Below are 13,849 nucleotides of genomic sequence, written 5' to 3' on the forward strand. Positions count from 1 at the left end.
TCTGGCATTGAGCATGGTGTTTTCCACTTGATTCTAATATCTAAAGCACTGTCTGAGAGAAGAGAGAGAGTTGGTCTCCTTAACAGAATGGATAAGGGTAACTAGTTTCAAGTGGTTCTCAAAAACTGTGCAGAGGCATTATTTATTTAAACTCTTGCTATTTTTTGGATGTGCCTCCTATATAGAGGATGGTGAACCCATTACTAAAATCCTTCTTAAGAGAAGGTCATGGATTGGGGAAGGACTGATTATTTTCTTTGATCCTGTAGTAACTATAACTGTTAAATAGGAAGGTATGGTGTACGAGGGGTGGTTCCATAAGTTTCCGACCTGACTAACTTTTAAAAGTGATAGAAAGAAAACAACTGTGTCACTTTTCAACATAATCCCCCTTAACTTCAACATGCTTTTCACATCTTTGAATTAGCATTTCTGTGCCCTTGAAAAAACAATCTGCAAAATGGCTTAAAAACTGCATCTTTGGCTTCATTGTCATCTGCAAATTTTCTTCATCTAAGGTCTTTCTTCAGTTTCAAGAAGAGGTAGTAGTCACTGGGTACTAGATCTGGGCTGTAGGGTTTCACTGCAACCTTGGTAACAATAGCTGTAAGGACTGGTGAATTGTCATGAAGCAGGCGAACACCATAACTCAGCATTCATCATCTCTTATCCTCTATGGCATCATGTAGTTTGTGCAAGAGTGAAGCATGATATTCTGTATTCATGGTGGTATTCCTTTCCTTGAAGTCAATTCAAGAGAAATCCCCTGCAATCCCAAAAGATTGTTGCCATGATCTTGGTAAACTTAGCGATGCTAGCTTTTCTCGGCAGTGCTTCGCCTGGTTTGCACCACTCCATGAATATCCTTTTGGAAAGAGGATCATAATAAAGGACCATGGTTTCATCCCTGGTGACAATGGATTCCAGCACTACTCTCTGATTTCCTTAGTAAATTTCTAAAACTTGCAGGAACAGGTCACATGATGCTCCTTCTGAATTGAAGAGAGAGAGGTCGGGACACCTACCTTGCATTGATCTTCCTCATGCGAAGCTTCTTGTGAAAGATGCGAAAGAAGGTTCTTATAGAAAGCTCCAACCTTGCTTTGAGCTTCAGCTTCTGTTATTGAACAGTTCCTCCTCAACAAGAGAGACATTTTCATCAGTCATCACTTCCACAGGCATCATGAGGATCGTCTTTGGTGCTCCCTCCCTTCCTAGGTGAAACTTCCCCATAAACACCCTCCAATCGCTGTTTGATAGCACTTGGAGAAAGCCCTTCTTTGGTGAAAAACTTTATCATAGCATGGTACTCAATTTTTAACATTACAGTCACTTAGCGTGCCACGTGCTAGTCAAATGAGTGCCTCCAACTGAATGATACAGATGATGATAGAGAGTTGAAACTGGTACACTTACCTCCCCATAGATGGTGCTATCTGTCACACATGGCATTTTAATTGGTTTTTAACCAATTCTGACCAATAGAAATTAATTTCTATTGGTTAGAATTTTTCATGGCATCACATTGTTGAACGGGGGTATGGTGGAAAAGTTTGTGAATGGCTGCCTGCATGAGTGGGATTCATGTATACTTTGTAGGAGTATCAGGAATCTCCTGTATACTCTGAAGGAGATATTAACATTATTAAGGAATGTATCTAATATGTCTAGAAAGGCTAGGCAATTGTTAGTTTTCTTTTCCATCATGAATTGTATTCTAGGAAGTAGAATATTGAGATGACAGGAAAGATGCTAAGTGTTTGAGACATGAGGCCAAATAGAGAACATATCATCTAAAATCAGCTACTTCTGCAAGTCTTGAGGAAGGGACTGAGTCACGAGCATGTTTCTCAAAATCTTACATTGAAAAATTGGCAAAGGGGGGGAGTGAGGGTAGGGAAATGCATATTGATACCCTCTTATCTGTTTGTAAATAGATTAGATAAACCATATATGTGGGAGAAGGATAAGAACTGAAGGGCTTAAGTTTTTTTGCAATTTCAGGCCAGGATGATACCTTTTTGAGCGGATTTTTTTAAGTTTTTAATCTAAAATTAGGCAGGATCATAATCTAATGGAATGCAGATCGAGTGCTCTCTGAGTGCACAGTAATCGTTAACACTGTGGAATACAATTGCAAGTTGGATATCATTCTCAGAGCTCTACTTGCATTCCATTAGATTAGGATCCCACTAAATTTTAAATTAAAAAAATAAAAAAATCACCTGGCCTTCTGAAATCGTGCACACACAAAATCATTTTTAGTTCTTGTCTCCCCCCCTAACCCCTAATATATGGTTCACCTAAAATCCACAAACCCAATTCTCCCTAAGACCTATAGTAGATGTTACTGATTCTCCCTGCTATAAATTATCCAAACAGTTAGCAAGATCTCTCTCTCTTACCCACTCTCACTGGTCATGCCACATCTTACATTAAAAAAAAAAAAAACTATTTTAAAACTTCTATTGAAACAATGAAGTTATGTCAATACAGGTATATTGATCAGCTTTGACATAACTTCACTGTTTACCAGTATTACCTTAAACCTTAACACTTAAAACATTTTTTTTCCCCTCTCCTATCACAGGTTTGTTTTCTTTTGCCATCCATTCCGGATATTTCTCTTAACAAAATTTACAAATAGATTGAGAATACTGCTATGAGTTTCCAATTGGGATGACCTTCATCCCTGCCAATTTTTTCATGGAATAATTTGAGAAACAAGTGCTTGACTTTAGCCCTTTTCCTCAAGCCTCGAGCTAAGGTATATAAATTATGTATTCTCTGTTTGGCCTCATGGCTCAAACACATTAGACTCCTGTCATCTCAATATTCTGTGTCCTAGAATCCAATTTATGATGGAAAAGAAACTAACAATAGTCTAATCTCTTCACATTCCTTTCCACAAAACTTGACCATCTGCAATTCAGTTATCTAAATAATGAGGTCATCTTCCTGTGACCTCAATGTTCACAATTCCAGCTGGCTCCCTTATTACAGCACCACCAACCAAGCTAGACAAGAAGCGAAGTCTTTGTTATAAGTAATGATCGAACACAAATTGTTCATCTACTTACTCAAATTCCTGATAACGCTCTTTACTCTCAAAATCCTCTATCTCTTTTTGACCAGTTCTCATTCCAGATACACTGTAGAGGTGGCAAGTGGCAATGCAGACCACAATCTTGTACAACTCTCCTCTCTCACTGAACGTTCATCCACTCCCAACCTCGTATCCTCTGCACTACAAAAGTGCCATTTGGGATGACCTCTGGAATTTCTATTCTTCCTTTCTTTGGTCTGAATATTGTTTCTGTTCATCTGACCCTGACACCTGATTGGTTCAACCAAAAGTGTATCAAAGCAGTTGAAGAAAAAAATGTAGCTTACCACATGTGGCTTGCATCAAGTATTCTAGCTTCATACTCTGCCTATATCAAAGCTTATTATACCTTTAGCCGACTTGGTTGGCCGAGTAGTTAGCATATTCTCTCTCCAGCCAAAAGGCAGCAGATTCGAATCCCGCCATGGGCATGAATGTTTGTGATTGTCTGTGAAAATACTAGTGGGTAGATGGTGTTGGTGTAGATGATGCAGTTCACTATAGTTGGTCGATTGAGTGGTGGAGACAGAGAGTTATAGAGGACGTGCTCTCCCTGGATGATTCTTTGGACTCCTTGGAGATGTCACATAATGACAATAATAATAATAAAGCAGACTACATATGCAAATCAGTCATCAGCAGATCCAAATCCAGTTTCATACAGGCTAACAGCAAAAAGCTTGCCTCTGTCCAGATGGAAGCCATACCTTGGAATCCCTTGCTAAGGCCTGGTGTAACTTCTGCTCTCCTGCACTTTCACATCTCTCTCTCTCATCCTGATGGTACTGCTGTCACTTCACCCAAAGATAAAGTTTACCTCCTTTCGACATTCTTTTCTTAAACTCCTGCATAGATGACCAAAGGAAATCATCTCTTACCATACCAGAATCCAAGCACTGTATGCCTCCTGTAAATTTTTAACAAAAAAGACATCAGGAAACTACTAAATAACTTGGATACTAAAAAGTCTTCTGGTCTGATGGCATCTCTCCAATTGTTCTCAAACATTGTGCTCCAGAGCTAACAGCTGTCCTGCATCATCTCTACAATTTATTATATATATCTGGTACTTATCCAATGCATGGAAGCAATCTCATATCCATCCTATTCCAAAAAAAAAAAAAAAGTTATAGAACTATACTGTCAGACTACTGACCATTTGCCATCACCTATGTCCTCTCCAAAATAATGGAGAAGGTCATCAATAGCCATCTCCTTCACTGTTCAAAGACCCATGAATTAATCAGCGACCACCAATATGAATTATTTTATTCAAAATCCACAGCTGACTTCACAGGTGATCACCACTGGATGTGTGCCATGTAAAGGTCCAAAGATACTTGTGCTGTCATCCTTGACATTTCCAAAGCTTTTTACTGTGTGTGGCATAGAGGCCTGCTAAACAAATTGCTATTCTTTGGTCTCTCTGTCACCCTCTGTAATTGGGTAGCCAATTTTCTCTCTGATCATTTTCTGAGAGTTATTGTAGATGGCTCCCTGGGATTGACCTCTGAGTTGACATCCAAGGCTACAAGATCATCTACAACCAGTGTCTTAAACATTATTCTGCATACTATCCTTCAATGGAGCAAGGATAACCTTGTCATCTTCAGTGCCACCAAACACATTCTTGCCTTTTCTCTTGTGAAAGAGATCTCAGCTCGCCTACCTTACTCTCAGTAATACACAAATCCAGTACAGTAACGAGGGTATGAACTGCCTGTGGCAAGTGTCTAACTTATGCTCCCTAACCCAACGCAAGTGTCTAACTTGCACCCTCCTAACCCAAAAATGACAAAAATTTTGAAAAATTTAAATGTAACAAGTTAAATTTTACTAAATGCAATATGTTAAATACTTACTATTAACCCCATCAAAATGAGTTGCAGTGTGTTGCAGAATTTGTGTGGGTCTAAAGCTGCGTATTGCTGAAATTTAAAAATACAATATAAAATAGCGGACTTTTATATCTATTTATTTTTACATTTTGTGCCCCAAACCTAGTTGCACCCCTGGTGGGCGCCTCTTTCGCCACGCCCTCATTACGGTACTGAACAAATCACTAGAAATGATTAGCAAGATGTGATGTGTTTATGCCACTCTCTCCTGGTATAGATGTCTCTGTGACAGAGGTGAAGTATTGCAAGAATTAAATAATGGTTTTAATCCTTTCCTAGTGCTATTTTATTCCATTATGCCTGCTATGAGTTCCTCCTAGCATTTAAGTTTTAACACACAAAAAGAAATATCCTTTTAATGGTTCTACTTCCTTGTATTATGTGCTATTTTAATTTCATTTCAGGTGTGGAACAAAAGCACTAAAATACAGACTATTGACATGCAGTTGGTGGAAGCACATGGAAAAGTTTATGATGATGGTAAAATTTATTAATTACCAAACTTGATATCATGCTATTAAAGTACTTATGTTATATTAATTTGATAATCCTCATACTGGTATATAAATAGCATAATATATTCCAACTGAAATTCTATGATCTTCTGTATATCAAATTACTTGACTTCAACTTTTACTTTAAATACCGAAGCACGCAGTAAAATGCTGATATTAGCTCTGAAACCTTGTGATCACATATATAGAGCTGGCAGTTGTGACACTGAACTATTAGAATAGACAATTGCCATGTCCTATTTGCATCTGCAAGATAGACTTGCAAGTAGCTACTGTCAGTGGATTCTGCTTACTGCTGAAGAAAATCAATGACTTTGAAGCAGTAAGTATTATTAAATTAAAAATGCCAAGAAATTATCTTGTTTAATCCTTTATCCTAGTGTATGCAAAAATTATGTCTAGTAGTGGACCTTAACAAAAGATGAAAGTATGGACAGTTCTGTGACTGTGTCTGTGCTGAGAATTTGTTAAGCGGCTATAATGTCCACAAGGTAGTTTATAAAGCTAACATAATTTTATATGATGATTCTCTGGATAGAAATATTTATAGACTATCACAGGATCTCAAGTGTAATATGTTAATTTGACATAATATTATTGCCGCGTTTCCCATTCTCTGTCTTTTATCAGTATTAACTATATTTTTCAACCTCTCCTTGTATTTGATTATTCCAGTTTCTGCTTATAGTATTCTGTAATATTTTACTGACCAACTTACAAATTTTCTGATATAAAGTAATAAATAATAGGAAAATATAATAACAAAGGAGATACAAAAGAGCAGGAGAGCAAGAAAGGAATGAAAGGTGTAGTAATATGGTGAGAAAAGAATTAGAAATGAGAATGGCTATACTGTGCCGTTCACTCTCACTATAGCAAACAATGCTATAACAAGCTCACTCACTATTAGATACTAATACCAAAAATCTTCAACCAAAGCTCTGCAGGCACAATGTTATGCCAAACAAAATGCATTATATGAAATTATCCATTATAACAAATTGGTTTTGTGGTCCCTACAAGTTTATTATAGTGAGTGTTGACTGCTGGGGAAAAAAAAAAAAGTGATCACATTGAAAACCAGAATAGACAACTATAAATTAAAGATGCCAAGAAATTCTATTATTGGTTTAATCCTTCATCCAAGTGTAAGCAAACATAGTTTGTGCATGAAGTCACTTCACGACTGGGCTACTTGTATGTAGAGGCTAATGACTTCATATCAGTTGCCTTAGTATTCCATAATGCAATACACATATCCTTACGAACATGTATAATGCTGTGCATTAAGGGAATGGCCACTACCCAATCATACATCTCATACTGGTTTTGACCTTTATTGAGGTGAAAAAGTAAATGAGTGCTTATCATAGGTTTTGAACAATGCGATTAGATAGTAGAGTAGTATAGGGGGTGCAAGAGAGCCTGATAACATTAGGAGAAAGAAGAAAAAAACAGATAGATAGTATGAGAGATAGAAAAAAGACCTCAGCTCTTTTATCATGATATAGTCAAAGGCTATCATTTTTCTTACTTTTTTTATTTTATTTTATTTTTTATTTTTATTTTCTTACTTACTGAATCTATGCCCAGAAGAGGGGAAGATACCAGAAAATTGGAAAAATACTACTCTGATACTGTTATTGAAAAAAGGAGACAAAGAAGAAGTAAAGAACTATAGACCAATTGGTATTCTCTCTAATCTGTACAAAATTCTCACAAAAGTAATAACAAACAGGTTAAGACCTCTTTTAGACTCAAATCAACCAGTAGAACAAGCAGGATTGCTTTAACACAATTGATCATATTCATGCAGTAAAACAAATAATAGAAAAAGTAGAAGAAAACCAATTGCCTTTCTCTTTAGCCTTCATTGATTATGAAAAAGCATTTGATTCCATCAAAACTAATGCAATAATCAAAGCACTCCAGAATCAGGGAGTTCCTGAAGAATATATGGACCTTTTCCAGGCAATATACCTCACTGCAACAGCAATAATCCAACTTCACACGAGTAACAATAAAATATCAGTTGAAAAAGGTGTCCGACAAGGAGACTCTCTATCATCCAAAATCTTTACAGCAGTCCTTCGAGAAATATTTAATAATATAAACTGGACAAACCTTGGTATAAAAAATTAATAACAGAAACTTAACACACCTAAGATATGCAGGTGATATCATATCATAATTTTTGCAAACACTCCAGAAGACCTTAATATAATGATAGAAGACCTATATCATGAAAGCAGAAAAGTTGGTCTGAAGATAAACAGAGAAAATACTAAAATCATGTTTAATCATTTTGTAACACCAACAAACATAATAAAAGAAAACAATTCCTTGGAAAGAGTCTCTTCACATACATACTTAGGTCATCTCATTGATCTAAACTGTGGACTCCAAAAGGAAATAAATAGGAGAGTTCTACTTGCCTGGAGTGCATTCAGAAAATTGAAAAGCATTTTTCCAAACAGTGATGTCCCACTCTGTTTAAAAAGGAAGGTATTTAACCAGTGTATACTTCCAGTCATCTCATATAGTTATAAAACTTGGTCATTAACAAAAGCACTGGCAAATAAATTAACAACAACTCAAAGAAAAATGGAGAGATTGGTACTAGGCATCACATTAAAAGATAAGAAGCGAAACACCTGGTAAAGAGAAGCCAGACTTGCATCACTGACATCATTCTTCACCACAAGCGACTAAAATGGAAATGGGCCAGACATTCTATCCAGAAGAGAAGATGAGCAATGGACCACCATACTAATGAACTGGATTCCTAAAGAAGGGGAAATGAGGCTGAAACCTAAATTCATCACTCCACCGTCCTAAAAGAAGGTGGAGTGATGAATTGTCAAATTTTGTTGAAGAATGGTCAACAGAGAAAGGTGGAAGGAATTGGAGGAGAAGGCCTTCATCCAGCAGCAGACAGAAAATGGCTGAAAAGAAGAAGAAATCAAAGGCTATCAGTTTTCCTTTTTCACCTATCTCATATACATGAATGACCAAAAGACCAATCGAAATTAAAGTGCAAAGATGACTGATACCCAGGTGGTTAGCCTTATCTGGGTTAACTGCCTTGAGTTGGCCTTCTCTGCCTGGGATTGCTCTCCAGTCATCCCTGCAATTGACTATAAGACTACATTGAATTAAGAGGATGGAACCATTTAAAAAACATCTTGTAACTAAAATAAACAGAGTGTTATCTCACCTTGGTGAATATTGCATAATGTGGGTGGTCTATACAACTTAGCCAAAAATTTTATATCTTTTAGAATGCTTCTTTCTAAATACAGAAATCATCTGACTGAATTTATACATTACAATATTATAAAGCATTTTGGATATCATATTGCTGGTTTTCAAATCCATGTTTCTTTCTAACCTTCCATTAATGGTGTTTTAATTCATTAATTGTAAAAATCAAAATTCTATTCCCATTGCTGACAGATATTGGGTACTGCAAAAAAAATAACCTGTTCTGTTGTAAGTAATGGAATGTCCAGCACATTACATAATCTGTTCCAAATATGCAGGGCAAAAGGGCAGCTGTAGAATGCATGTTCTACTGTTTCCAGTCAGTAACAGATATCACAGATTGAATCTCCAATGTTCAATTACCTCTATTTAATGGTATTGATTGGAAACCAGCCATATGCAATTCTCCAAGCAAGATCCCTCCTGTTAGGGTATGAAACAAAGTGTTTCATACTCAGCATGTTGTCAGTACCCAGCTGCAGAAGTTTGTAGCAAAAGTGATTAAAGATTTCTTTATACTAGATTTTACTTTTTTTAATGGAAAGAATGTCAATGCAGAATGTTGTAGCAGTCTTAGAGTTAAGCACAGAATGTTGTAATATTCAGGAACAATCTCAGCTTTTGAACCTTTATAATCATTTACTCCAAACAGGGGAAGATGAAAACCCAGGTCATTCAAGAGATTTGCATGTGTCTGATCAGTGGGAGCCAGACCCAGAAGTCATAGCAATTTTCATATAGAAGCAACCAAAAGGTATCACACCTTATTAGTAAAATACTCTGGATTAGAGATAGATGTTGAAAGTTTTTTCACTTGGTTATACTATAAATTAAAGATGATAAGAAATTATATTCTTGGTTTCATTCTTTATGCAATTGTAAACAAACTAAGTGTGCATGTGAAGTCACTTCATGACTGGGCTACTTTTATATAGAGGCTAGTGACTTCACATCGATGTGTGACATCTTTTGGCTACTTGTATATGGAAATATGACTTCTGCATTACTTCAACCTTGGCATCACTTCTGGGTTTGGCTCCCACTGATGAGAGTTCAATAAAGGTAGAAACTGGTCTGGATAATGGCCTTTCCCTTAATGCATAGCATTATTCAAGTCCTTAAAGGATATGTGTGTTGCATTATAGAATACTAAGGCAATTGATGTGAAGTCATTAGCCTCTATATACAAGTAGCCCAGTGTGAAGTTACTTCACATGCAAACTTTGTTTGCTTACACTTGTGTAAAGGATGAAACCAAGAATATAATTTCTTGGCTTCTTTAATTTATTGTATAACCAAGTGAAAAAACTTTCAACAGAATGAACCAATATTTTGTGTAGTATGTAATAGAGGTATACAAGGATCATGTACTGGATTGATTAATGAATTAAAGGATGTTATTGTGTATAAGGTTTTGAATGTGCTTCTTGCTAAAAGTAACCTGAATAGTGATCTCCTCATGGTCACTTTGGTCACTCAGCCATAAGTTGGATTCTTTGAGAATTACCAGATAGGTGATTATGTGCAGCCAAGCAGACAGTTTATAGCAAAATAAGGTGAAGAATTAAGAGAAAAGGAGATCATTGCTGCTTAGGCATGGCTGAATGGTGAGATTAAGTAGTAGAATGAAGGCAATAATCATTTACACAAGCAAGTTTGACGAATAGGCTAAGTGACACATTTGCTTGGGAAACTGAAAGTATAGTATGAGTACTATTTAATCTGTGAGACCAACAAAAATCTCAGGGATTTCTTGGGATATGTAGGCTGGTAGAGGACAATGAAAATGGTAGATATGAAATTACCACAGAGGATGCATTTGAGATATTTCTTGTTGATGAAGCAAAAATTATACGTGTGAATGAGGATGGAATGATGCAGGGAATGAGTTAGAGATGAGTGAGAATTAAGTAGATACATTTTTAACGAAAGAACCAAAAAGATCTGGTAACATATCGCTATGTTGTAAGGGAATTTTCCATGTAATTTTTTGTCACTCTTCATATGTATGTTACTAACAAGAGCCTCAAAATGATGGAGTGCAGAGAACATATCTTCCTCTGGGCAGAGGAAAGGGGAGCGACAAAACGGGACACAGTCAACCGGGCAACAGAATAAAAGATCAAATATGCAATTCTATTCTGTTGATCTATTACTAGGTAAAAATGAGTTAAAAGAATGGTATAAACATACAATTTGAAAAATCTCGCTTATAATTAAGTTTATCTAAGTTTATTTTTATTGTGTAGTTAGGTTAGGTTATTTTATTTTTATTATTATTATTATTGTTATTTCACACCTCCAGGGAGTCCAAAGACTCATCGAGGGAGGGCATCTATTCTACAACTCTGTCTCCACCACTTAACCAACTGTCAATCCGTCAACTGACCTCAACTACACCAACGCCATCTACCGCTGACCACCACTAGTATTTCCACAGACAATCACAAACATCCATGCCCATGACGGTATTCAAACCCGCAACCTTTTAGCTGGAGAGTGGATACGCTAACCACTCGGCCAGCCAGGCTGGCGTTAGGTTAGGTTATTTGAAAAATCTCACTTATAATTAAGTTTATTTTTATTGTGTAGTTAGGTTAGGTTAGATTAGTTTAGTTTAGGTTATTTGAAAAATCTCGCTTATAATTGTTTATTTAAGTTTATTTTTATTGCATAGTTAGGTAAGGATAGGTTAGGTTATTTGAAAAATCTTGCTTATAATTAAGTTTATTTTAAGTTTAAGTTTAATTTTAAGTTTATTTTTATTGTGTAGTTAGTTTAGGTTAGATTACTAGAAATTAAACTACAAATTATGTTTGTTAATTACAAAATAACATTACTAAATGAATTAAAAAACTGTATTTTTATTGTTTTCTTTATTTTAATATTGTGCAGTTATCATTTTCGGAGCACTCTTTTTAACCATCTCTTTCTTAAATGATCCTGCAAATTTTGATATATGATATAAACGAAAATATATAATATAAATATTTATTAACTAGTTGAATCATTTTTTGTATTGGAAATTTCAATATGACTTCTATAAAATTCATAATTCTACACAATAAAAATAAACTTAATTATAAGCGATATTTTTCAAATTTTATATTTATACCGTTCTTTTAACTCATTTCTCAAAAAATATTATTTAAATTTACCTGGTAATAGATCAGCAGAATACAATTGCATACTTGATCTTTTATTCTGTCACTCAATTGGCCATCGCCCAGTTGACCGTTGCCCAGTTGTCCATCACCTAGTTGTCCGTCACCCAGTTGTCGTGTACCCGACAAAACCGAGGCTTCATATTACATGCCAGTCTATGTAACTGGATTGTAGTTAAGCTTTTAGAGAAGTTGGGGAAGGTTATGATCAGAATTGTGTTGATAAGAGCAAGATTATCTAATTTTCATGCGTTTGTTAGTGGAGGTTGTGTTTTAGCAATTTATTTGCTTCTTACTGCAAGATGACAAATATATTGGACAAGTAGAATGTATATGTTGAAAGTTTATTTTTCACTTGGTTAGACTATAATAAATTTAGTTTAATCCTTTATCCAAGTGTGAGCAAACAAAGTTTGCGCCTGAAAGTATCTTTAGGACTGGGGTAAGGCAGTACAACATCAGGCAACTCGTTGCAAAGGTGGAGAAAGCTAACATCACTCTTATCTCAGTACCTCCCATAATGCAAAACACATCTCCTTGCGGATATGTATAATGTTATTAAATTACTCCGGATTTAGAGAAAGATGTTGAAAGTTTATTTTTCACTTGGTTAGACTATAATAAATTTAGTTTAATCCTTTATCCAAGTGTGAGCATTTTACCCCAGTCCTGAAGATACTTTCAGGCACAAACTTTGTTTGCTCACACTTGGATAAAGGATTAAACTAAATTTATTATAGTCTAATCAAGTAAAAAAATGAACTTTCAACATCTTTCTCTAAATCCAGAATAATTTAATAAAAAGGTGGCACACCTTTTGGAAACTCCTATAGGTAAAGATGACCTCACTATTGCTTATGCCTGGTATCTCCATGTCTGGACCTGGCTCCCACTGAAGAGACCTCAGTAAAGGTTGAAACTAGTCTGGGTAGTTGCCCTTCCCTTAATGCATAACATTATACATATCCACAAGGAGATGTGTTTTGCATTATGGGAGATACTGAGATAAGAGTGATGTTAGCTTGGTCCACCTTTGCTAAGAGTTGCCCGGTGTTGTACTACCTGACCGCAGTCCTGAAGATACTTTCAGGCGCAAACTTTGTTTGCTCACACTTGGATAAAGGATTAAACTAAATTTGTTATAGAATGTATATATACTGTAGCATATCTAGAATTTGTAGTACTTTAAAAGGTTTCCATAGTTCAAGTTGGTATTCAGATTGGGAAAGATGGAGTTGGATGGTAAATTGGTATCAGCAAGTTGTGTATGGGGAAAGTATTTCAGAAATGTAAAGTTACTGGTGGTTTACCATCATTATGTTTTTACTTAAGTGCTACTATAATTGAGAGAGATTTTAATTGAATATATGCAATTTTTTTTATGGTAATCCCATACACAAAAAGGGTGTTCAGCCTGTAGATTATATTCTTTAAGAATTACACAAGAAGGAAGGCTATTCCAAAAAGACAGCAGTAGAGGGAATGAATGAAGAGAAAGAAAGAAAAATTTATCCTGTGAATTTGGAATTTAACTGTGAAAGAATGTTGAATAGTTGTTGTATGTGGTTAGCAAGGAAGTTACTGATCCTAATTCTGAACAGCAACCATGAAAATATTTGTAAAAATGCAAGCAGAAGCAGAAACTAAATGTCTGGGTAAAAAAAGTGTGAGTGATGGGTCATTAATCAACTTGTTCTCTTCTGTATACCAAGTCACCTATTCTCCGAGAGCTGGGAATGCAGCATTCTGAATAATTTATTAATTCGTTTGCTTTTTTAAAAAAAATTGCAATCCAGATACATTTTTCAAATCTGCTTGATTGTTTTGTAATCCTGAGTTGCATCCGTGCCCTGGAGTAAAAATCAAAGTATAAAGATTATAGCATTAAGATAACCATTTGCA

The 13,849-nt window shown here is 35.6% G+C and overlaps 1 protein-coding gene across 1 annotated transcript in view; it reads left to right on the forward strand.

The window, feature by feature from the left end:
* The window catches only part of LOC150109184 (acylamino-acid-releasing enzyme-like), a 467,476-nt gene that overhangs the window by 102,112 nt on the left and 351,515 nt on the right, over window positions 1-13,849 (forward strand). The window contains exon 4 of the mRNA XM_090411884.1: window positions 5,409-5,484. Coding sequence (XP_090268010.1) covers window positions 5,409-5,484 — 76 coding nt within the window. The remainder of the gene's footprint in view (window positions 1-5,408; window positions 5,485-13,849) is intronic.

This window comes from Typopeltis vanoorti, chromosome 2, assembly GCF_054136105.1.
Source record: "Typopeltis vanoorti isolate ZY-2024b chromosome 2, IOZ_Tvanoo_1.0, whole genome shotgun sequence".
Lineage (NCBI taxonomy): Eukaryota > Metazoa > Arthropoda > Arachnida > Uropygi > Thelyphonidae > Typopeltis > Typopeltis vanoorti.